The following is a 27,142-nucleotide window of genomic DNA, read 5'->3' as shown; positions in this document are numbered from 1 at the left end:
CGTGACGTATCAATGAGAACGGGTCAATACAAACCCAGGCAGTCACCTTCCTTGCATCAGGAAATCGTCCCCTTACATCAAAACACTTGGCCGGCTCAGCAACAAAACACACGGCAAGGGCAGGGACAAGCTAGCTATGATGCAACAAAAAATACCCTATAGTGGAACTGGCAGGCTAACAGCACCAAAGCAACAAAGAATTAACCATCTAGCTTACGAAGAAGATTTAGCTGATACAGAAAATTACGAACAGGAAGCAGAAGTGGCTGTGGAGGAATGTGAGGACGATCTTGCATTTCATGATAGTGTTCATTTTTTAGACTAAAGTCCCTGCTACCATTCATTGAAAGGAAAATTGCAGGGAGAACCATAAAACTCTTGATTGACACCGGGTCGTCGAAAAACTAGATACAGCCTCTTACAGAACTAAAATATATAATGCCGGTACAAAAAGAATTTAAAGTAAAATCGCTTCACGGTTACAACACAATAAAACTTAAATGCCTAGTTAAGATATTCGGTAAAGACGTTCCATTTTTCAATCTTCCAGACCTCTCAAGCTTCGACGCCATAATAGGTCTTGACGCACTGACACAGACAAATGCAATATTGGACCTAAAAAATAAAATTTTAACAACTGGTAATACAGTTAAACCAATTAAATTCGTAAGGTGTAACAGCGTTAATTTCTCCGATATTAAGGACATCAACGTACCTAAGCCAATTGCTGATCAATTTTACACTATGCTAGCAGACAGAGTGGGTGTCTTCGCAGAGCCTGAAAAAGCACTGCCTTACAATACAAATATTGATGCACCCTACGTACCCAAGATGATCAACACGAGACTTTACCCTTACCCCATGGGTGTGGCAGATTTTGTGAATAAGGAGACGAAAGCATTGTTAAAAGACGGCATAATCCGACCCTCACGGTCACCATATAATATTCCGCTTTGGGTAGTCGATAAAAAAGGCACAGATGATCAGGGGTGTAGACATAAAAGAATGGTTATAGATTTTCGAAAGCTTAACTTAAAGACCGTGGACGACAAATATCCGATACCAAAAATATATTGTCAAATTTGGGGAAAGCCAGGTTTTTCAGCACTTTAGACCTTAAATCAGGATTCCATCAAATCCTCCTCGCCGAAAAGGATAGAGAGAAAACAGCCTTTTCAATTGCAAACGGCAAGTATGAGTTTTGCAGACTTCCCTTTGGCCTAAAAAATGCACCCAGTATATTTCAACGTGCCATAGACGATGTACTTAGGGATAAAATAGGAAAGTCATGCTACGTTTACGTGGATGACGTAATTATTTTTTCAGAACGACTAGAGGATCATGTAGATCATATTCGGTGAGTACTGGATAGATTGTTCGAAGCTAACATGAGAGTGTCTAGGGAATTTTTTAAAGAAAGCGTCGAATATTTAGGATTCATAGTATCCAGCGGGGGTATTGTAACCAATCCTAACAAGGTAGAGGCTATTAAAAACTATGAAGAACCCACAAATTTTTTTAACGTGAGATCTTTTTTGGGACTAGCGAGTTATTATCGCAGTTTTATAAAGGACTTTGCATCTATAGCCAGACCATTGAGTGACATTCTTAAAGGCGAAAATGGCAAAGTTTCAGCCAGTCGCTCTAAAAAGATTCAAGTTACCCTCGACACTAAGTAACGTTCTGCCTTTGAAAAACTTAAGAATGTCCTTACATCCGAAAACGTAATGCTGCTTTATCCAGACTGTAAAAAGCCCTTCGACTTGACAACGGACGCCTCGGCACTGGGTCTGGGAGCGGTTTTATCTCAAGGCGACAAACCTATTACAATGATATCTAAGACTTTAAAGGATAGAGAGCTTAGTTTCGCAACAAACGAACGCGAACTCCTAGCTCTTGTATGGGCCTTAAAGAGTTTAAGGAACTATCTGTATGGCGTCCATCTGAACATTTATACTGATCACCAGCCGCTGTTTGCCGTTTCAGACAATAACCCAAACTCAAAAATTAAAAGGTGGAAGGCGTTTATAGACGAACATAACGCTAACATTTTCTATAAGCCAGGGAAGGAAAACTTCGTTGCTGATGCACTATCCAGACAAGCCATTCAAGCTGTTGAAAGCTCGGTCAGTCGACAAGACAGTCAATTGTTTTGGAAATCAGATAGTCTTAGAAGAAGGCACAACAGATTGTACTCGTACGTTTGTTATATTTAGAAATAAATCGAGACGTGGTTAAACAGGATGTAACGAAAGCAATATACTGCGAACTGCCCGTATTGGCATTCATTTAAAACAGGCTTGTAGAAGAGTTTCCTGGAACGACATTCCGACATACTAAAAAAATTGTCAACGACATTTATAACAAAGACGAACAAAGGGAAATAGTAACCATCGAGCATAACAGAGCACATAGGGCAGCACAGGAGAATGTAAAACAGATTTTACAAAATTATTTTTTTCCCAAAATGTCACAGTTAGTAGCCAGTATTGTAAGCGACTGCTTAGTCTGTAGAAAAGCCAAATACGACCGTCATCCTCTAAAACAAGTCCTTGGGAAAACACCTATTCCCTCACTAATTGGCGAGATTTTACATATAGATATTTTCTCCACAGACAGAAAGTATTTCCTGACCAGCATCGACAAGTTCTCCAAATTCGCGATAGTGCAACTGTTAGACTCTCGAACAATAGCTGATATAGAACCTGCAATAATGCAGCTAATGAATTTCTATCCATGTGTAAAAACAATATATTGTGACAACGAACCATCTATGAACTCTCAATCAATCAGGTTAAATCAATACAGTTAAAAAGGATGAACTAATCAAGGTCTGACAGAACTTTTCAGGTTGGGCAAACAGTCTTGGTAAAACAAAATAAACGCTTAGGAAATAAAATCATCCCACGGTACTAGGAGGAAAAGATTGATGCAGACATTGAAACTAATGTCCTAGGTATCTGTTATTTAAATAAATTAGGATTTGGCAATCATTTAATTAATTAAATCTTTGGCAAGTCTACTTCCCTAGAAGATAGAAAAGAATTAGAATCCAGAAATTGGGAAAAACCTATATTACCAATATTTTTCAATAACAAAAAAAGAAAAAAAAAACAACAAACTTAACCAATAAGCGCTGTGCATAGTTTATTAATATATTTATATTATATCCAATTATACTAGTCTGTAATGTTTGTAATTTCTAAAGAATCAATAAGGCATCGACACGCTGTTACTTTTGATGGTCATAACCAATTGCAGAAGCCAGATCCTGCTGATTGACGATTGCCACACAAATCTATTTGCAACTTGATGACATCTGCTGTTCAATTTTACGTACGCAACACTCTGACTACGGTCACCGCTTTAGCCATTATAAGAGGTAGCCGGCAATGTTACATAAACCTTCTCAAGAAGTCTGTGGACAGCCTTCGTCTTAGAAGGGGAGGAGTTAACACATTCAACCAGCAGCAAAGAGAGGCCAATGCAAGCCCTGAAGCTCCCACGATAAGAGTCGAGCTTTTGGCTTGGGATCAAAGGCGAGCTTAAGAAAGAAAGGCAGAGCAAATTGGATCATCGAACGCGTCGGTCGTCGCCACGCAGACATTGATTATTATTCAATAAACTTACAAGCTCAAATATAATCTAAATATAATTTGTAGGCCATAGCCACGACATCCATAAAACACAAATCTATTAACTTATACATATAATAAAGAATCTACGGTAATTTATTAAGAAAATAAACAATCTTTATTGAAATAAAATTACAAGTGTGAAAGCGGAGACAATTCACGTCTTATTTGTAGAACGAAAGTATTAAATCTGATTGTAAGTTGCAAAGCAAACGCTTAGCAAACCCTTGGCTGAGACTTATTTACTTCTTTATGTTGATAGTAGAGGCTCTCTTTTGTATTTATATGAATTGGGCGCTCTCTTGAGTGGATCGCGCATGGATACTGATCAGTCGAGAATTTGAGCTGCGTAAGCGGTTTTAGAAAGACGCGAATGCGGCTAGGGCTGTTTTCGTCTGCTTAGCAGTTTTGACCCTTTGGTGGGAATAACGAATTCAACAGAGGATGTTAATGTTTACATTAGGGCAAGCTGGATTTTTTATTGTCACCAATTTTGGGGTTCTTATGAAATACTTGAATTTATGATTCATTCTATAATTTGGTGTATGGCTGTTGCTATGTGGTGATGTATGTTTTTTTAAATTCGTTTATTAGACATTTAAAAACAAAATTAAAGAGAATAACAATGTAACAATATGGAGGGCAAATCCAGAACTCAGAACCTCCCGCGGTATGGCCGTGAAGCATTGCTTCGCGAGAACGATCAAGATTTGCTCACTCGTGGACCCTCCTGGCTCTCTCAGCTCTCCTGAGCTCGGTAGTTATCGCTGCGGCGAAGCTGTTGACCGCTTGCCATTCCACCCCCCCTGCAGCATGAATGGGACTAGATTACCCGCATTCAGTCTGCTGCCAAGTTCCGTTTCCAGAGATCTCCGTTCGCTTGCATATTTTTCGCACGAGAAGAGAACGTGCTCTGGGGTTTCGCTCCCTCCACTTCCGCACCATGGTCAATCATCCGCCTCCTCATGTCCAAAGCGCTTCAGATAGCTGCAAAGGCAACCCACTGATCAGCTGCGTTAGATGGAACGTTATTTCGCCATGCGGAGACCACTTTGTTTTCCTGCGCTAATAGGTCTAGAGTTTGTCCACAACGGGACGGCAAATAGCGTCAGCAGCCGTCTCCTCGCCTGTTTTGGGCCTCGGGTGTTCAACATTATGGTTAATAACGCCCAATTTACTACTGCTGCTTTCGAGCTAGTGAAGGCTAGGTGTTCACGGAACGAAGCCTCCTGTCTATTATGACCCCCAGGTACACCGAGGTACTGCCAACTTCGACTCTCCACTGCCTTCGTGCAGCTAATCAGGAAAGCCTTCGTCTGCTCCGGCGCCAGCACTAGCCCCATTGAGCTGAGGCATGATGTTTTTATTACACGTTTCCTCAGCCGTGCCGGGATGCTCTACGATCTAGCTCCTCCCAACCAGCTGTAGGCGAAGTATCCCGTCATACATGGCGTTCCACAGAAGCGGGCCAAGAACCGAACCTTGCGGGACTCTACCGGTGACCTGGTTCCTAAAAACTCCTTCCGACGAGTCGCAGAGTAGGACCCGTTCCGAGAAGTAGCTGCGAACAATACGGTCTAATAGGCTGGCACCCCGAAGTCAATTAATGCTTCTAGGATCCGGTCCCACCTCGCTGTGTTGAAGGCGTTTGGCTAGGTAGAGAGCTATCCGAAGCGACCTGTTGGGAATGACGTCCGGCCCGGGGCCTTGCCATCCTTCAGTAGCTTTGCTAACACCGGGATCTCTTCGCTGATGACTGAACCTGCACGCTGATTAATATGACTTATTGACCACAACTTTGTAGGCACTTCTCCATGGGTCGCTGTCAGGAACATCGCGTAAGTCGAGGAAGGATTTCCCTTGGCTCTCCCGTATGGCTAGCTTGAGTGTTTTCCTGCGGGCTCTATACTCGGCTTGGCGTTCGGCAATGACTGTAGAGCGTTTATAGCGACGTCTAGCGGAGAGGCATTCTCTCTCCAGTCTCTATCTCCTGGTTCCACCAGTAGACAGGGGCCCTTTGTCGGCTATGGATCTTGCTCCTTCAGCTGCCTCATCAGCGCCACTGCCGTCAGCTCAGCTCCTTCCCTGCTCACCGTGGGAAAGATCTACTTTCGGAATAACTGCGTGTCCAGGGTGTCCGTCTTGTATTTCCTCCTGGCTCCAGGCAGGGCATCCCAAGTCGCAAATTTATGCCAAGTGGTCACTGCCAGTGTATTCCTCGCTGATTCTCCACCTCGCGAGCCTGAACGACGAGCCGTTAGTGAAGGCAAGGTCCACCACAGAGCCCACTCCGGCATGCCTGAATGTGTGCCGGTTTCCTTGGTTTAGTAGAGTTAGGTCTAACGTCGCGAATGCCTCAAGCACCATCCTGCCTCTCGCGTTGGTGGTTGAACTGCCCCAGCTCTCTGACCATGCATTGGATTCGCCAACTATGAGAACCTGGTGGGGCCTCTGGCATCCGCTGCCAGTCTATCCAATGCCCGACTGAATGCGATTAAGGTCGAGCTAGGAGCTAGGTTTACGCTGTACACCCACCATATGCCCACCTTTGCCCTAACAAACCCGATGTCCGAAAAAACATTGCTTAATTTTTGGGCTTCGCTGCTGCACCTCCAGATCGCTGCTTTCTTAGTGCGGTCGAAAGCCCAATCTGGGCTAGCCGCCGACCGGTAGGGCTCGGTAAGTAGCGCAAGCTCCACTCTGCGTTCACGCACCGTCTCCACTGTGATTCAGGTTTAGGTAAATCAAACGCTTCATTGTGGTGCCTTTGGTGCTTCTTTGTCCGCCAATGGGCACTTCCCGGTGTCTGCTTGGTGGTTGGTCGCTTAGCTTCCTCTGCTTGCGCACAGAAAGCACATAGCCTCGTTGGGGCACTCAGCGGCCTTGTGTCCCGGGAATCCGCATCTGAAGCATCACTGGCTTCTGTCTACGGTGCTTCTACAGTGGGCCGCTATGTGGCCTTCCTCCAGACATTTGAAGCATCTTTGGCGTGGCTCCAGTTCCTTGATCAGACATTTGAACCATCCTACCCTAAGCTTTATCAGTGGATCCGCCAGATTGGCTGGAACTGCTATTACAGCAGTCTTCCCTCCATACTGCGTTTTTCGGACGCTCTTGATTGCTACCACTACAGGGACCTCCTCAGCTCGTCTTCAGTAGGAAGAGAACGTGCTCTGGGGGAGCACGTCAAGGTCGCGAATCAAAAATACTTTTGATTGTGTTACCGCGCGAAGGCTGGCGAGGTCTCCTAGCACCGCTCCCATGTCCACCTTGAGCTTCTGCGTCAAGTCTTGGGCAGAGGCACGTAGCTCGAGGAGCAGTTCACCTTTGGCCGTCTTCTTTACCCTCGTTACGTTTTCTCCGATGGCTAGCGACAGCACTTCGCTGTACGGGAAGGCAGCTGATGGGGTGATAACTAGCACGTCTCCCTCGGCGGTCTCTTCCTGCGCGGTCCGGGCGGTCGTTGCTGCAGTCTGGTTTGTGGCTTACTTCCCGCTATAGTGGCGTGGGGCGGAGCCGTACGTAAGCGCTGTGGTCCCACTGCCTTCTGGTGGTCGGATCGCTGGACTTTCTTCGCGGACAGCTCCGTCCGATCCTTTGGTATGGGACTATCCTTGCCCTTACTCGGTTCTTCGCAGCTGGAGGGGCGTTTGGGGGTGCTCGGTTCTTGCTGTGCGTACGACATGCGAATTGTCCGCCTCCGGCAGCTTCAGTTGGATCTCCTTCAATCTAGCGAATGAGTTTTTTATTGCTAGGTTGATGCTCCTCACAGCGTTGTAGGGTGAGCAGGGGAAAAGTTGCGACGGTGGGAGATATACCGCTGCAGCTCGGTCGCCAGAGCCCCGGATTTAAAGTGCGCCGCAAAGAGACAGAAGATAAAGTTTGTTGCTAAGTTCTGTCACCCTGACCTGCCCCATGACTCTGAGGATCGGCGCCGGCGGACACTTGGAGCTATGCCTTCTGCTGGTGAGTACACGGAACAACACTGTGTCTTAGAGACACAGAGAGAAAAATCCGGTCGCACGACCGGATATATAGATAAATATATATATAGATATATGGATATATAGATATATAGATACAGCTGTGTTCAAAAAAATAGCAGTGCGATGGAAACTAAGAAACACAAATGTATTTCTCCATGTCCCTTTTTGGAATCCACTTTTTTTTCCACTTATTTTTGTAAAATGGAATGTACACATATAGAAAAAAAGAAAATCCCGTCAGTTTTTCATGTTACCCTGTTTTTATTTACTTTCTTGAACAAATTCACCACTTTTAGGCTGTTCATAAGAATAGCAGTCTCTGGTTTTGTCCATCGTAAAGTCTCGAAATGATCAATATTTTCTAAAAAGTGAGTTTGGTTAAGTTAATTCGTATATTTTAAAGGGCAATAATTTAAAAAAAAATTAAAAAAAATTTATTTTAGTGGGTAGAGGACACCACTGCTCCCAGGCGAAAAGAATGTTAATTTTTAAGCTTAGAAAGGAAGGAAAAACATATAAGGACATTCAAAAAACCCTTGAATGTTCTGCCAAAATGGTATCCAATGCCATTAAATATGAATGGAAGCCCGAAAACCGTGGTACCATACGTAAAACCACAGGTATAGACGATCGTCGCATAGTTCGTTACAGCAAAGTCTATCCTTTTACATCCTTTGGGGACATAAAGTCTGAGCTGAACTTGGGAATACTGAATCAAAATTTAAGTGCGAGGAGTCCACAAAAGGATCCCCTTCTTAGCCCTAGGCATATTAAGGCAAGGTTAAGCTTCCCTAAAACCTACCTAATCTGGGCAGTCTCCAAATGGCGTAATATCCTTTGGATTGATGGGTCAAAAATAGTTATATTTGGTGGAACTGGTTCACTACAGTATATCTGATGACCTCGAAACACGGAGTACCACCCAAAATACCCACTGATGACTTTCAATCATGGTGGACCTAAAATCCTGGTTTGGACTTGTTTTTTTTACAATGGTATGAGTCCATAACATATGATTTATGGTATTATAGACCAAAACGCATATGCAAATATACTTAGTGATGTCTTACTGTTATATTCTGAATATATATTCTTCGCCCAGCATCTCTACACCCTTAAAATAGATATTCCAACAGGATAATGATACGAAACGCAGAAGCAAATCGGCTAAGAATAGGTTCACCCAAAATAGAATAGATGTAATGCCGTGGCCAGCATCATCTTCCGATTTAAACCCGATTGAAAACCTGTGGGGGGACATTAAACAATATGTGTCGAAGATCTCCCCGAAGATATACATGATCCGGATCAGTAGACGAGTCGAACTGGCCATGTCCGTCTGTCCGTATGAACGAGATCTCAGTAGGTTGAGATTAAGCCTGAAGATTCTAGAGACTAAGACGCATCGCAAGATTGTTGACCCACTAGCCACGCACCCTCTAATGCCCTAAAAAAGTATTTTCATAATTTTATTAGGTTTGTAAATTTCTATCGATTTCAGAAAAAAAATTTTGCCACGCTCACTCTAACGCCCTACACCCGCCGAACCGGTCTAACGATATATTTGAAAACTTTAAATTTCGCGTTCGCATTCACACTAGCTGAATAACAGGTATCTGATAGTCGAAAAACTCGACTATAGCATTCTCTCTTGTGTTTTTCTCTTATTTTTCTCATATCTATCGATATCCCCAGAAAATTGTAAAATTAGACACTTGGATATAAGGAAAAATACAATTTTTATAAGTAACAATGTTTTTCTTACCGACAACTACATTGGGGACCAGCGCCTGGGTTCCAAAATAAGTAAAGGGCCCGCTTTCAAACATAAGCGCTTCCTTACCAATTGTGACTTCCACACGACCCTCCAATATAAGTACAAAAAAGTCGACAGCTTTTCCTTGAGTGAAAATATAAAGACTTGGATCATCTTTACTCTTTCCTTTTGTTTTGATGTTGTGAAACACGTCTTGATTAAGTAACCTCCGTAAAATGAGTTCAGAAATAACATCTTTTTTAAATGCATCGACAGCTAAAAGATTCGTTGTTAAGTGAAATCATTATAGGATAAATTTAAAATATGCATTACCAGTGCTAAGGTACTGGAAAGTAGCCAGTGTTAATTGAGGGGATATCCGAACAGTTTGCACTTCACGACGTTCAGCGAATGCTGAAAAATCAGCTTTTTTGTATCTGTTTCTTCTCGTTTTTGTGCGGTTGTCAACAAAAACATCGGTTTCGTCAACAATTTCAGCTTGAATCAGTTCTTCAATTACATCTTCCAGAGTAACTAACCCGACCGTTTCATAAAAAGGATCACCATCTCCTTCATTATTCACGCGGTGCACAAAAGCAATGTGACCAATTGTTCCTTCTTTAAATTGATTAAACATAATATCCAAGGTATAATCTTCAAATACGAAATGAACAGGATTTTGGTAAAATTCACAAAGCGTTTTCAAAGGCGTGTTATCATCAGTATCAACAAAAGCCAAATCTTTAATATAAAGTAAAGTCACAATATTTTTTCTATCACCATCGTATACTGGAATACGAGAATAACCAGAATTCATAATTTCTGACACAGTTTCAAAATCAAGTAGGGCATCCAATGAAAGCATAAAGGCATCATTTATATGCGTCATAACGTCCGCAACAGTTTTCTTACGCAATTCTAGAGCTCCGGATATTATGTTTACTTCATTTTTGTCAAGATCATTTACATCGTTTGTAACCTACATTTAAATAATTATAAATAATTAAAAAATATCGACAACTAAAACTAAATTTTTACTCACACGAACAAGTTCTTTTAAACGTTCTCGATTGTAAACATTACCAATTTCTTCGCCTAACAATTTATCGAGAATACGCGAAATTGGATAAGATAATGGTGCTGTTATAGCCATTACGGTTTTTGTTACTAAAATGGTTTTGGCTCCAATTGCCAATCCATGTCTTGAACACACTGCCTGTAATTAAAAAAAAATAAATTTAGTAAATAAACTAAAGTTGTCCGACTATCAGATACCCGTCAGGCAGATAGTAAAAATACGAACGTGAAATTTCCAAATTTATCTGGCATATAGATAGAAATTGTGGGAAAAAAATTAAAAAATATAATTTTAATTTTTAAAGATGATGATACTTTTGAGCGGTTTGTGACCGTTAGAGTGACAGAAACAATACTAATAAGAAAATCAAAGAGTAACAAAACATTTTTCAATAGTGTAGGCGTTCAGATGGTTTGTTGGATGGAGCGTTGGAATTGGCGGCAACATTTGGAAGTAAACTTGCAATGCGTCATGTTTCTAGAACCATGATTACTAACTTTTTCATTCCTGAATTAATGCGTGATGTTTAGGAGTGGGAGTTCCAACAAGACGGCGCAACATGTCACTCAGCTCGTGCCGTAATCGATTTATTAAAAGACATTTAATTTATTAAAAGACAGTCGCCTTTTACACCACGCAACAGCGTACTGTCAAAGACACTAGAATAACAAGATGCGTAACGGCCATAACATTGGTTTGGCACTATGCAGCGACTTTGAAAAGACGAATTGTATGTAATGATTTCGAACGATATGTTTTTATTGGTTTTAGATGCAAAAGGTTATTGGTTGAAGATCTGCGTTTTATAAAACCGTGGTTGACATGGTGATATAATTGACCTCCAAAGGTGCTGCAAATGAGGAGTGATAATATTTTCAAAAAGCTTAGCGATAGCCGACCATTAAGAGATTCCTCTGTAAGAGGAATCACAAAGGACTCCTTCCATATATGAGGGAACTGTGAAGATTCCCGGGATAAGGTAAACAGTTTCAGTAGAGTCTTGCACAAGGCTTCCGCACAGAATCTGAGCACACAGGGATGCCTGTTGAGGCGGTGGTTGCTGAACTCCTTTTTGTTGTTGCTATTGCTGGCATACCGGGCACCCGTTAAATTTATACGACATCTCACAAAGAATTTAAACTGAACCACTCTGCACTGCCCTTAGCCCAAGAATTGCAGTAATGCGTGCTTGAGATACCAAAATACGATTAGCAAATCTGTTCTGTTACAAATCCAATGCTATAGCATAGTTGCCATCCCATATTTCCAGTGAGCGAATGGTTTCCAGCGCAGTGACTTTTCAATGTTTGTGAATCACACGAAGAAATACCGTCAGCAAAAGTTGAGGAGATTGTCCTCAAACTTCTCACTTAAATTACTATCAATTTCGTAAAAATCCAGTTCTTCCAGTTATAAATGTCTGTTGCAGCTCATAAATCAGCTCCACCCTCGCATGAAGAACGGACTCTTTAAAATAAATTATTGCAGAGCTTGATAGGAACTCCGCTTAACGTTTCACTCGATTATATATTGCAGCCGCCATGGACTTTAAACATGTTTTCGTGCTTACATCAGCGGTACCTTTTCCAGAATTTTCAGTAACCATGGCAACAGCAACAAAAACAAAGCGGCAGAAAGAGCTACTCTAATTTCAAGCGGGAAGCTAAGAACAATAAAGAATTAGCTGCAGCTTCCGTTATTTGGCTATGTTCGCGCACAAATATAACTCTTGCGTAACCAATGGAGTTACTTTCAATGTTCACTGTCATTAATTTGTCTGAATATTGCAGACAGAAATTGTGGTTTAACAACGCACAACGCAAATTAATTTTTTTTTTAAGGCTTTAAACAGGCACTGCAAAAGAGGCACAAAATACGCTTGCTATCGACAATTCCCAAATTTTCGAGCCAAATTTCAATCAAATCAAAATAATATAATAATGAAATAATCTCGCCCTGAGGTATTGGTGCTCCCGAACATTTTTTTTCCATCGAACTACTGAGTCTACAAACTGTGTCATCAGATCATTTGGCTTTCTAGTCGAAGCCAACAATGACCGACCAATTGCGTACATCTCCCGTTACGCCACAAATAAAAAAAAAATGTTCGCAATAGTATGGGCTTTAGAAAATCTCCAATCATACCTATACGGCGCAGCATCTATCAAATTTACACCGATTATCAACTCTTAAGGTTTGCATACAGAACAGAAACTTTAGAGCCAAATTAAAGCGCTGGAAGTCCTGCTTTGAAGAGTACAACTGTGAGTTAATTTAAAAGGCCAGCAAGTTCAGTGTAGAGGGCGACGCACATTCACGCACATGCGGTTACTGCCTCCGATCTAATTCCATAGCGCCCTTCAGAACTCCTCACTCTCAATTTCCCATGTTGAAGCCCAAATTAATGCCTATCGTAACCACTTTATTTTTCCTACAAATTTATCTAAACATATAAAAAACCTCATGTCGGGTATGCACGCCACTCGGAGGTTCAAGAAGTGTCAAGGAAAAGAAGTATTACAAAGTGCTTCCGTTTCCACAGAAAAACGGCAAAGTTATATTTTCCACAATATAGAAACTTGGCAGAAGCATTTATTGAAAAGCTTGTGGATATGTTAAGGAAAATAAAAACACGAAGTTTGCCGTTTGCTTATATTTCAACAATTTCAACAATTGTGCTCATTTGGGTACAAGCCGAACACTGTGTTGTCTACACAGTCTCTGCAGAATCACTAGCATTTTTTTCAGTTATATTTTAAAAATGAATATAAATATACATATTTTTATACCCGTTTCTCGTAGAGTAAAATGGCATACTAGATCCGTTGAATAGTATGTAACAGGCAAACAACGCTTCCGCCTATATAAAGTATATATATTCTTGATCAGGATCAATACCCGAGTCGATCTAGCCATGTCCGTCTGTCCGTATGAACGTGGAGATCTCAGGAACTATCACAGAAGGTTGAGATTTAGCATACAGATTCTAGAGACAAAGACACAGCGCAAGTTTGTTGACCCATGCTGCCACGCCCACTCTAACGCCCACAAACCGAACAAAATTGACACACTCACACTTTTGAAAAATTTGTCTTCACATTTTTATTAGTTTTGTATATTTCTATCGATTTGCAAAAAAATACCTTTGCCACGTCCACTCTAAAGCCCTAAAACCGCCCAAAACTGCCAAGCTCACATTTTTGAACCATTTTTCAATATTTTTTCATAATTTTATTAGTCTTGTAAATTTCTATCGATTTGCCAAACAACTTTTGGCCACGTCCACTCTAACGCTGTAGCCACCGAACCGGTCAGGTCGTTAATAAATAGATAAAAGATGGGGACCAAAGTGGTTCCCGTGTGGGATGTGAGTTGGAGATTACAAGAAAGAGAACTTTGCGTTGCGTCCTGCCATTTAGATTACTTAAAATCAATTTTAGAAGATAAACAGGGAAACCCAACAATTCAAGTTCCCTTACTAGAAGAGAATGGCCATAAATGCTTTAATAAAATCAGTGCAGATGATTACGAAGAAAGTTAGATGCAAAAGGTTAGTGGTTGAAGATCTGCGTTTTATAAAACCGTGCTGACATGGTGATATAATTGACCTCCAAAGGTGCTGCAAATGAGGAGTGATAATATTTTCAAAAAGCTTAGGGATAGCCGACCATTAAGAGATTCCTCTGTAAGAGGAATCACAAAGGACTCCTTCCATATATGAGGGAACTGTGAAGATTCCCGGGATAAGGTAAACAGTTTCAGTAGAGTCTTGCACAAGGCTTCCGCACAGAATCTGAGCACACAGACAGGGATTCCGTCGGGACTTGCCGACGCAGAGGTTTCTCAGCAGCCACAAATTGTACACTAGGCTAAGCTGAAAGATTTTGAGAAAATAAAACTCGATCTGATTCAGTCAACCCATAAATTCCTCATCGACTTTATTAAAGAATAAAACTTAAAAGAACAATGCAAGTAAGCAGCCGGCCTAGAGGTTTCAGTGCAAGTGCTAGAAAAAATTACTAAACAAAAATAAACAAAATAATAATACGAAATATTAATTTCGAGCGGAAAAAATGGAATTCAGTCCGAAACCACAAATACACAATTATACAAGAAAAGCATAAAAAACGACTAATAAAACGGTGTGTGGAAGCAAATGGCAGTGGCATTGTGAACCCGAAATTATAGCTACAATTTGTACGCTACAGATATATATATTTAAGCCCCAAATACCCCAATGAAAAACTGCCAAATACCACAATGACAAATTGCACATTACACAAAAAATTTAAATATGCTAACAGCCACCGACTATCTCTCTTCGAGCCCTTTTCCTTAATCGCGTACGCATACCAGTGGCATACTCCTCAGTGAACGAAGTCGTTACTATGACCCATGGGCCTCCCAAGTTTGCGGACACCGCTATGCAAGCCTAAGCGTCAGCCCCAAAACCAAGAACAAACGTCCATACATTAGGTTTCCGGAGGAGTTCCCTGAACTCTCCGAAACCTACCAACAAAACCCGAGATTCTTAATTATTGCCTCCAAAAACTCAGTAAAGTCTATTACTGATTTTTCTTGCTTTGCAGTGAACCTTGTTCTGAAGACCGTTAGTAATGAGATAATCTCTATTTCGACTCTTCGCGAAGGCAAGTTACTATTGTTGGTTAAAACCAAAAAAGTCGCCGAGAAATTTCTAAAGATCACGCATTTGCTTGGCATATGTGTTTAAGTTCTCCAGAATAGTAGACGGCATCTGTAAACACACAGGAGTTATACTGATCACCTTCGATCTTTATAGTTTACCCAGAAAATTTGACGTTTCATGGCATCACGTCAAGGTAAGGGAATACATTCCCAACACAATAAGGTGCAAAACATGCCAACTGTTAGGGCCCACAACAAAACATTGCATTTGTTGCCATGCAGTCGTACTTTCTGCGAAAATTGTAACGGCGATCATCCGGCCTCCTCTTCTCAATACAATACCTCTTAACCAGAACGACCTCCTCGGAATAAGAACTACGGAGAAATCCAGTATGTGAGAAGCCCGCATAATACAAAAACAACAACCCAAAACTCCTACAGCAGCAACAAACTCAAAAACAAACATGAACAGCGATAAGCAGATAGCCTCTCAAGTGCACTCCGATTCGGTCGGTGTTTCGCGCGGTAATTCTGCCAGCTCGATCTACCTAATACGAAAGAGCAATCACCGAAAGAACTCGTGCTGTCATATCAGAAAGAATTTCTACAATCTACCCTAGAACCAAACAACTTCCTTTACGACTCCAAATCATCACTACGTAACACAACCGACTACTCGGATACCTCAATGAATAAGCTTGACTCATAGACGGATTCTTTACCATTGATATCCTCTTGCAATCTATAAAACAAATCCCTTTATACTTATAATGTCCATTAAAATTTTGCAATCATATTAACGAGTTTACTCTTTTTATCAAAGACCCCTCGCCAGATGTGCTATGTCTTCAAGAAAATCACTTACGTCACAGTTTTAAGAACTTTTTCATACACTGGCTACTTCTACAACCTGCCTCAAAACACGGCCAAGCAAGGCACCGGTGTGCTCATAGAACGTCACATCCCCCATAGCCACAATATTATTAACTCGAACATTCTCTGTTCCGCCTTACAGTTTTGTCTTGGTAGTATAGTTACCATTGTAAACACATACATTACACCCATTATAATGGTTGGGGACTTCAACTCATGCAGCCCGCTCTGGGGATCTCCCCATTCAAATTCTCGTGGTATTATCATGGAACGCGCCATCGCGGAAAGAAGCATGCTACTACTCAACTACTCAACTCATGTCATGTCTACATCTCAATAGTATCCGCACAAATAGCCCACCACTGTAGCTGGGCTACATTAGATAATCTTAATGGGGGTGACCACTTCCCTATATAAATGTGCCTCTCTATGATTTTAAGCCCAGATAAAGCTAATTGGGATATTTTCAAACGGGAATTAGAGATTCGTTTAGCTAGTTTCCCGGGTGACTAAATGCATACGTGCAGCCGCCAACTGTAGCATTCCTTAGACAAAAAGGATCCCTCACAAAGCTAAAGTTCCGTGGAAGAACCACACCCTTCATCAGCATAGAAATGAAAAACAACGCCTCTTTCATGCAAACAAAACATACACATACTATCTGCGAATATAGCGCGTAAAGGAGATCATCAGTTTGATAGAAACTATCTTTAGCGACGCCAAAACCGCTGATCAGTGATTTCAAGCCAACTTTGGGTTGGCACCAGCGTCCTTAGTGGTTTTTTTTTATTTAGTCTTTATGAATGCATACGAGGTAGCTGAAACCCTCTTTGTCACCTCGGTCGTTAATAATTCAGGCGCGCAGGCTAACAAAAGTTAGCTGTAATAAAACAATAATACAAATATAACAATTAACAATATAACAAATTTGAGATCATCATCATCTCCTGGCTCTCGTCAAGGGGGACCGTATGATGAGGTCCTTCGGCTGTCTCCTGTAGAGCCTTCTTGGTGGGCGAGGTCTGGACAGTGCCTTGGCTAGGCGATTTCTGTGCCGCTCTAGGCTATCGTTGTACCGGCCGGAGAGCATGTTTATTGCCTCGAAGACAGTGGCTAGCTTGAGGTCTTTATGCAGGGTTGTGCTCCTTACGTACCATTCGCAGCCGGTAATCATCGTGGCGATTTTGTTTTGGGCAGCCTGAATGCGACGAATTTGGCTGTCACAAGCCAAGCCCCAAATCTGACAACCATACCTCCATATTGGCGCTATAATTAGCACCATGTTGGAGTGTGAAAATTTACTTCACGAATTACTCCGCCTGCCACATTATGCTCATTTGACAGAGCCTAGTGGAATCGTACTGCAAATCTTCTCTTTTCGAGATAAGACCTTAGGAGGCAGAAGTATGGCGCAGGCAGCGTATTCTTAATTTTAAGCAGGATAACGGAGTGCCACATCCGATCGAACGCCTCACGTACATCCATGATGAGTGCGTTGCAGTACTCCTTGTTTTCGAAAGCCGATAGGATTTGCTCGACCAGTCGGCGTAGTTGTTCTACCGTACAGTGTCCAGCACGAAAACCAAACTGATGCTCGGGCAGGATACTTCGCTTCGCTTTGCTTCCATAATCCTGACCATCCGGGCAGCAATCAGTCTCTCAAACACCTTCGAGATCGAAGGGAGGAGACTGATTGGCCGGTAGGACCCAGGGTTCTTTTCAGGCATTCCAGGTTTATGAATCATGGAGATAATACCGAGCTTCCACTTTGGAGGGAAGTATTGCAGCCAACCAAAGCGTTGAATAACAACGTAATGTAGAGGATCGCACATCTCGGTAGTGCCTTTAGGGTGGAGTTGCAGATAGTATCATGCCCAGGAGCTTTTTTGGGGTTTTGTTTGGCGTTGACGTCAGCAATCTCGCTGGGGGTGATCGGTTGCATCGACAGGTCCATTTGGAGCACTTGGGCCAGCTGGCCGTAATTCGCTTCAACATCCTGGGGACTGGCGATGTGGGTGGAATCGCTCCGCGAGGAGAACTGCATACATTTTGGCTTGCTCTAAATCAGTCCGGCCCCATGCACCACTATTATCAGCCAATGCCGCTTTTCTTGCACAACGCCTTTTAATAGCGCGCGGAGCATTCCATAGCGAGTGCGTTGCATCACATTCGATACCAGTGATTGCACGCCTGGCATCGAACCAAGCTGATTTATGTTCGACCAGGGCGCAATGTAAAACACACTTTGATCTGTTCTAATCCGCTTTGTGGGTGGTGAGACCTCATCCATCTTTTGTGTAAACGCCTCTTCTCAGCTATAGGGAGCAGAATTTCTGATCGGGATTTTAGCTGCTGTGGGCCTCTGCACCGCGCTAGGAGTTGCCAGTCTGGCCTTGATGTTATGGGTGAGAGTGTCAACAGCTTCTTCTAGGTCCCTTTCTGAGTTTATCCAGGTCAGTGTGCCTACCGATTAGTCGCTCCATCTTGGGATAAGCTGTAGCTGTTGCATCTAGTGTGATGATAACTGTAGGTGGTCGGAGCTGAGCTCACCAACGGACCGTATCTCAGCATGCATGTCCAGTATGCCCCTGCTGACAGCAAAATCTATTAGCCTGGGATCAGTGGCTATTGGTGTAAGAGTTAAGTGGACTAAGCTGTATTTGACTAACATCGCTGCACCCCCTTTGGCGTTGGCGTTGCTTGCTTGAAGATTGATGATCAGCCCCTGCTGTTGTGTATGTTGTTTCATCATCAACATTATTAATCCCATCTGCTTCTCTTGAGCAAAGAATTAATATTTTCATTTAGAGTCTACAGAATGTCTTCATTGCTGCTGCTAGCATCCTTCGAGTGCTTATGTGTATCCCTAGACGACCTTAGCCGGCTGCCGGTCCTTTGACGACTGAGGCTTCTGTTCTTGGACTGTTGCTGTTGATTATTTTATTGGTGCACCAGGCTCAGTGGTTGATTATGTCGAACGATCCCTTTAGCAAAATCTCGAGAAGATGGGGAGCCCAGATAAGCCCTGTGTAGTTGGTCGCTCATTTACCCCCGTTCTTCCAGTTGTTTTGTGCAGCCTTGATAATTTGCAGGATGCTGCCCAGCACAGTTATAGCAAGTGCACAGTTCGATGCGTGGCCTAGTATGGCCTCGCATTAGCGGCGTATGTATGTCGAGCACCTTGTGACCGATTTTTTCCAGCTCTTCCTTGATCTGGTAATGTAGAGTACTGTGGTGGTACTTTCACGCATACCCTGAAAGGCCTGTCTTCTTTTAGCTGGTGACAGTGGACATCATACTCTTCGTTCTCGAGCCAGTTGACTATGCTGCAAAATGTGTTAGCGTCAGCCGCGTAAAGCCTCAGGACACCGCCCATTGACGCCACAGCCTCAACCTTTGTCAGTCTTTGGAGAAACACGAGACTTTTGCTTGCTTTTTTGAAAGCGCTGCGGAGCTACCCATTGGAAGCTCGAGAGAACCGCAATGATTTATCAGCCGCATCAGTTTCACTTGAATGATTTATTATATATGAGGGATCATTGACGGCTCTTGAATTACCATTTGTAGACAAGGCAGAGTCTTTTTTCGGCCAGTTTTTCAGAAATTACTCGCAAATCTCTCTAGGCCCCACGCCCGCAATTTTCTTCGTCTAGTGCTTTTTGTGGTGGGCTATTATTTTCCATTTTCCGTTGTGATTTTTAGCGACACGAATTTGACAATTTTAAGGCACACCAGTAAGTATGAAAAAAAAATCACTAGAGTCCTAGCTAAGACAAACAGCTGTTTGTGCGATCGCGTGGCAGCTGGGCAGAGGAGCCCACTTCGAGAAAAATGAATGAAAATGTTTTAGTTTCACTATTATTTCACTGATAGTGATTTATTATTTTACAACACGATACGTGCCAGTATTCTGGACTTGTCCATAAGTTTTTACCGCGAAAACTAATTTCACTTTTTCCACATTTTCAGCTGCTGCTTATTGTTAAACACGAACCATCATCGAAACTCTGTATTAGAACTAAAAAGACCTTAATGTACAAACACAATTGTACAAACCTTAATTGTACAAACACAACAGTAAAGCGCAAAAAAAAACACGACCGTTCGCTTTGAAGCTTGTCTTGTAAATTTCTATCGATCTGCCAACAAACTTTCTGCTGAGTCCACTCTTAAGCCCACAAACTGCCACGCCCACACTTTTGCAAAATGTTTTGATAATTTTTCAAATTTTTATTACCAGCCACGTGTTGGTTTATTTAGAGAATAAAACACCCTAGCAATGTTGAACTGTGAACGTTTAATGAAGAACCGAACTCCGTAAGAGTACATACATAAGAATATGAAGCGAAGCATATGAGAATACAATGTTGCCAGATCGTTGGTATGAAGTTTACAAACAGAAGATATCCGATATTAAACACTTTCTCTTAAACTACATACATTTAATTTAAATTAATCCAAGCATTTTAATTGACTCATAATGCTTTTGCTTTCCTAATTCTTTTGTTAAGATATCAGTAACATTTTCATTAGTTGATACATATTTTAATTCTATTTCTTTACTTTCCACTTTCTCTCTTAAGAAGAGATACTTAATATCTATGTGTTTAATGCGCTTGTGATGTACAGGGTTTTTAGAATTTATGGGCCCGCTATCATGTGTCTCGAACTTGTCAGCAATCTTCCTTTTGATTTTATCGATGTCTCTCTCCGTAGGACAAATGATAATTAAGTCGTCTACGTAGAGATCAAGTACTTCCGCTTTGTCAACAAAGTGCTTCGGTTGCTTCATATAAACCGTTTCTTCCAAAGTAATGTTTAAGTATGCATTAGAGATGTCCAATTGATGCATACAAAGCTCGTTCTCTGCGGCGATAGAGAATGTTTGGAGAGAGAATGTTTTCAAGTAATTGACTCCAAACTGCTGACCGCACCAATTGGCAAGTAGTCTAGACTTGAATCGTTCGATTTTGCCGTCTTTGTTTCGCTTTATACGAAAACCCCATTTTGATGCAATGGCCTTTTCCTTGGGAGGTCGGTCCACCAAGACCCATGTCTCGTTCTTTCTTAGAGCGTTTAATTCCGTTTGCATCGAATCTTGCCAGTTACGAACATACTGACTGCTCAACGCTTCTGCAACGGATTTCGGTGTTTCAATGTCATCCCTACTATCCAGGTAACTTAGTAAATTGTACTGCTTTCGGGGCCTGCCGCGTTCGCCTATCCGTACAATTCTTGGTCTTCCTGTTTCAATGGCTCTTCTTCATCGTTGGCGCTGACAAGCTCTTCCCCTTCTTCGTCTAAGTCACAGTGCTTCGTGTGCTGCACCTCTTGATTTACTGGCTCCGGCTGTAATATTTCTACAGGAGGCTCGAGACAAATAATGTTTGTCGTAAAATCAATTGAGTTCAGCTGACTTAAATAAAATAAGTCACGGCGTACCATTACTCACCGTTTTTCGGATCTTAGAGACGATACGCTTTTGTATCAGGTGAACATCCAACGAACACTGAACACTTCCTTTTGCCTGAAACTTCCCCTTCTTCGGTTTATCCAGTGTAAAAACACATGATCCAAAGGTGCGAAGATGCTTAATAAAGTTGCCTACGCCTATGCCCTTTCCATAACTCAAAGGGAATCCCTCTATTGAGAACTTTAGTTGGACATCTATTACGCAAATAAGCGGTTTGCACAGCTTCAGCACACAGAAATTCCAGTACATTTGCGTGAATTAGGAAACTTTTTGCCATTTCTATTAGTGTGCGATTTGCTCGCTCAGCAATACCATTTTTCTGCGGCGTGTGAGTAGCCAATTGTAGTCAATTGCCTTTTAATTCCGAACTTTTTCAAAAAATCGTCAAATTGTTTTAACGAACTGATTTTTTCTTTTTGCTAACTACGAATTGCAACGGCTAGCTCAGAGAGTTTGTGCGTTCGTCCCACCAAATTTATGATTTGTGTGATTGCCCGACAAGGAAAAGCGGAGGGTTCTTATTATATTTGATTTATTCTGCTGTTTTATGGCTGAATCCTCCGGTGATCTAGCTGCTCCTGTGGCGTTTCTCCTGCACGCCTTGCCTTCGTTGTCCTGGGTACTCCTTGACAACGGACGATGTGTCGGCCCGGCCGGGATAAGGATGTTATGGGGCAGGGTTTATCGTCCACGGGCGAGGCAACGCTCGGCCTGGGACCACCTTTGCCGACCACTGACTCCACAGTCCCTTTTGGAGCACGCCAAGATGGCCTTAGCCCATTCCATAACTAAAAGGGAGTCCCTCCATTGAGATCATTAATTGGACATCTATTACGCAAATAATCGGTTTGCACAGCTTCAGCCCACAGAAATTCCGGTATATTTTCGTGAATTAGGAGGCTTTATGCCATTTCTATTAATGTGCGATTTTCTCGCTCAGCAATACCATTTTGTGGCGGCGTGTAGGGAGCCGTCAATTGTCTTTTAATTCCGCACTTTTTCAAAAAATCGTTAAATTGTTTGTTTTTATTCTCGGTGCCGTTTTCACTAAGTAATACCTTTATTTTCTTATTTGTGTGACATTCAAAATTACTTTTGAATAGCATGAATTTTTCAAACACTTCACTCTTTGTGCACATTAAGTAAAAAAATGTTCTTTGCTGTGTAATCGTCATATATCAATTTCCGGCGATTGAATTGACAATTATAGGCCCGCATACATCGCTATGAACTAGTTCAAGAACACTTTTTGTTATTCGTTCCGCCTTTTTTGGAAATGGCTAACTAAATATTTTTGCCTTATTGCAAGGTCACACTTTCTTTTGCATCTCGTCGCGTGTTTCTATTCTATTGCGACTACAACACTTTCTCAAGAATCATACAAACTAGACGAAAACATGATGACCTTCAACTCGTCTGCCAAATTTATGGCGAGCTCTGCCAATTTATCAGTTATGTTTACAAACGAATTAACGTACTGAGACGCAGTATCCCCAGATTGCATTTTTAGTCTCACTAGTTTTTGATACAACTGAGTTTTTCTAAGTGGCCCCGCCGGCATATGAATTCTGCACAATTTTTTCCATGCTTCTGCCGATGTTTTGCACGGCTTTATGTGCATTAACTGCGTCGGCTTAACATTCAATATCAAACTAACTAAAGCATTTTGATCAATTGTTTCCCATTTTACTGGCTGCGTTGCTTCCTCGGGTAAGATTTGTTTTTCAAAAACGCATGGACAACCGCCATTTGTCATAATTTCCGTCATCAAGTTTTTCTATTTGAATTGACATCCTCATTACGAATTTTTTTCCAAACGTTTTCTAGTTTTTTTTTCAGAATTCACGAGGGATCTGGGCCCATTACCTTTGTTTGTTTATTTAGAGAATAAAACACCCGCGTAATGTTGAACTGTAAACGTTTAATGAAAAACCAAACTCAGTAAGAGTACATACATAAGAATATGAAGCGAAGCATACGAGAAAGCAATGTTCCAGATCGTTGGTATGAAGTTTACAAACAAGAGATATTCGATGATCAAATTAATCTGTATTCAACACAACGGCCACTCTTACGCCCACAACCAGCCCAAAACTGCAACGGCCACACTTTTGAATAAATATTAATTTTTTTCTAATTTTATTCACCAATAGCTATTGACATCCCAGTAAAATTTGAAATTTCGCATTCGTATTTCCACTAGCTGAGTAACGGGTATCTGATAGCCAGAAGTAAACTATATCATTCTCTCTTATTTTACTGTAGTATCAGATAATGAAAGAAGTTTATTATGTCCCACAGTCCTTCAATATTTACGAACTCTAGGAATTAAACTTTACCATACACTAGAATCAGAACAGCGACGTCAACAGTCAGGCTGAAAACTTCCATTGTACCTTCATGAAAATATACACCTTCCACATACGGGACGTGTAGATATGATACATACACCTACTCTGCCCATTCGGTGAGAAACCTGTGGATATATCTTTGGTAATTAAACTAACCTAAACAGCAATCTACCACGGATTATCAAGCTTTAAACAACAAAATCTAGAAGACATTCGAGGCAATATCGAGCATTAACAAAAAACCACTAACGAAAAACTTAATAAAAATAGAAGCGAACATTTTCACTACAGGCAGGACATCAGCTTACATGTTACCAACAAACCAATAAAAATCTAAGGGATCCTAAAGGATCTCCGCATAACTCTAACTCTAACACACCCAAACTCATTGGCGAGTGGTCTCGCCAGTCCTCTTCCCATCCGACGTCTAAAGTGGAGTCACCCACTGGTCTCCCTACCCGTAATATTTCTTAACCGTTTAAATATTCCTAAACAACGTTTATATGTAATCTAGTTAAGGCTCTTTGTTCCATACATTAACTTTTCATCTTTGTCCGGTTATGTTCAATAGGAAGAAGAATAAACAACGACTGTACTTCATAAGGCAAAAATTATATCCAACCAAGTCGTCGAGATCATGCGGGCTGCCGACGAATTCATAATGAATTCGACATGATCCTGTGAGAAATTGACGTGGAATTATCTAATCCAACAATACTATCAAGCCGGACCGCCCTTCTGTATATCCTAGCAGACAGGTGACCTTTCTCAAGCGACTTGCTCTACTTACAACTTGGACGCCAGCAACGACCTCAGGACAATCTCTTGACATGTGTCCTTTCTTGTTGGAACTGAAGGAACGGCAGACTTGCAATCCTTGCGGAAATGGTCTAATGATCTGCAATTGAAGCAGTGACTCTTCCTGTCGCTGAACACGGGCTGCTTCTTTAGGTTCGATGTCCACACTCCATCGTTCGGCTTGAACGGCCACGCGGTCGAACACCTTATTCTATCGAAATAAAACTAAAACAAAATACAAAATGAAACATCGTAAGATTGCCGCACCACAACTCGTAACCATAAAACAACCTAAGTGAGCTGTGGAACGAAACCTAGATGGACAAGTAATAAGGTCATTGGGACTACCACTCATCGATGACTGGTACACCATGAGGTCAAGGTTAATTGTCGAATATAAACCCCAAACGCCAAATTACAAGCTTCTGAAAAATTTCCGAGAGACACCATGCAAAGGAAATTTACGAACATTCTGCGAGGAAGCTGAAAGTCGGCATCAATTCTAAATATCTAAACTACATCTAGAAGGTAATAATGCTGACCTTATAATTTATTTGCAAGCAATTAGAGTTCCTATTCAGGCACTTATTCGAAAATTACCAACTAATTTGTTTTGTAAGAACTGATTTAAGAACCATAATTAACATAGCACAAAATGACGGGATTTATGAAGAACACGCAAATGCAAATGTTCAACAGACCACCCATGAGACCTGCAAAGATCGACAAAATCAATTCGGTGCAAATAGATTTGCAAACCCACAACTTAATTTTAATAGAAATCCATTTCGACAAACGCAACAAACTATAACTAACAACTCCAATTACAACATTAAACAAACTATTAAAGTTGACAGCGATCAATCAAGAATGTCTATCGACTAACTTAGACTACAAGATGCACAAGAATATGGACCAACTGATCCAAACTGTAATCAACACTTTTATGAACAACCCAGGTAGACAGTAATCAACTATTAACACAGGATTAACATGATGAGAGAAAATAACTTTGGTCTCCCAATTCAAAACACTAAATGCGAAGTTCTTACATCTTACGGTGCCAGTAACAATATTTTTAACAGGTGTGAACAATTTTATCTACATGATTTCTCAGAAAAATGGACAGTGATGGACAGCCCAGAAATTAATTTCGACTTTAAAAAAAAAAATAGATTTTAAATTGTTTCGACTAAATTATCTAAACGAGGACAAAAGTTCTAAATTAAAAATATTTTTAAATAAATTCCAGAATCTTCAATATCAAAAGAATGAGATCCTTTAACATTCACTAATTAATAAAAAACGTAATAAACACAACACACAATCCTCTTATTTATTCAAAGCAATATCGACTTGCCCATACGCATGAAATCGAAGTAGAAAAGCAGGTACAAGAAATGCTTAAGCAAGGATTAATTAGAGAAAGTAATTCACCACATAATAGCCCCACTTGGGGCTATACTTGGTAAACTAGGACAGTGTCAATATTTTCCAACAATAGATCTAGTGAAAGGCTTCCACCAAATAGAGATTGACCCATATTCAATTCAAAACACTGCATTCTCCACAAAGAGCGGTCATTACGAATACGTTCGTATGCCATTTGGTCTAAAAAACGAACCCGCAACATTTCAAAGGTGCATGAATAACATTCTTCGACCACTGCTCTACAAGCATTGTTTAGTTTACCTGGATGACATAATCGTTTTTTTCTTCATCGCTTGATAAACATCTAAATTCATTACAATTAGTTTTTAATAAATTTTGCGAAGCAAATTTAAAAGTGCAATTAAACAAATGCGAATTCTTAAAAAAAGGAACCAGATTTTTTGGCCATATTGTAACTCCGAATGGAATTAACCCAAACCCTCTTAAAGTAAAATATGTAGTTTCATACCAAATTCCAACTAAAATAAAAAGAGAGCATTTCTCGGACTAACCGGTTATTACCGCAAATATATCCCTAATTACGCTGACATAGCAAACCTCTGACACAATGTCTTAAAAAAAGAATGAAAATAGACACAAAAAATCAAAATTACTTAAATCCATTTGAGAAACTAAAAGTCTTGATAATAAGCAAACAAATTTTACAACTCCCCGTTTTGAAAAAAAAATTTGTTCTTACCACAGATGTTAGTAACGTAGCCCTGCCCTTGGTGCCGTTCTTTGTCAAAACGATGATCCAATATCTTTCATTAGCAGAACACTAAATGAACACGAATTACATTACAGTGCGATAGAAAAGGAATTACTGTCCATAGTTGGGGCCACAAAAACTTTTCGACCTTATTTACTAAGGCGACAAATTCTCATTGCCAGTGACCATCAACCTCTTACCAGATGGCTTCATAACTTAAAGGAACCGAATGCTAAGTTAGAAAGATGGAGAGTTAGATTAAGCGAATAGCAATTTCAAATAGATTATATTAAAGGGAAGGAAAATTCAGTTGCCGATGCATTATCAAAAATTAAAATTGAAGAAAATCATTATAGTGAAGATACTCAACATAGTGCAGAAGAAGACAATAGCAACCTTATT

General features: G+C 41.0%; 1 protein-coding gene across 3 annotated transcripts in view; it reads right to left on the bottom strand.

Annotated features, from left to right (window-relative positions):
- LOC117138103 (metal transporter CNNM2) overlaps positions 1 to 27,142 on the bottom strand; it is a 58,291-nt gene that overhangs the window by 3,833 nt on the left and 27,316 nt on the right. For 2 of the 3 annotated variants that reach the window (XM_033299960.1, XM_033299961.1), the window contains 3 exons: positions 10,420 to 10,593; positions 9,711 to 10,356; positions 9,387 to 9,653 (listed from right to left, as the gene is read on the bottom strand). The exons of the other annotated variant lie outside the window; for it this stretch is intronic. In XM_033299960.1, coding sequence (XP_033155851.1) covers positions 9,387 to 9,653; positions 9,711 to 10,356; positions 10,420 to 10,593 — 1,087 coding nt within the window. The remainder of the gene's footprint in view (positions 1 to 9,386; positions 9,654 to 9,710; positions 10,357 to 10,419; positions 10,594 to 27,142) is intronic. 3 annotated transcript variants of the gene reach the window in all.

Source organism: Drosophila mauritiana, chromosome 2R (genome assembly GCF_004382145.1).
Source record: "Drosophila mauritiana strain mau12 chromosome 2R, ASM438214v1, whole genome shotgun sequence".
NCBI lineage: Eukaryota > Metazoa > Arthropoda > Insecta > Diptera > Drosophilidae > Drosophila > Drosophila mauritiana.
Note: the sequence above shows the minus strand (reverse complement) of the source record. Positions and strands in the feature narration are given on the sequence as shown.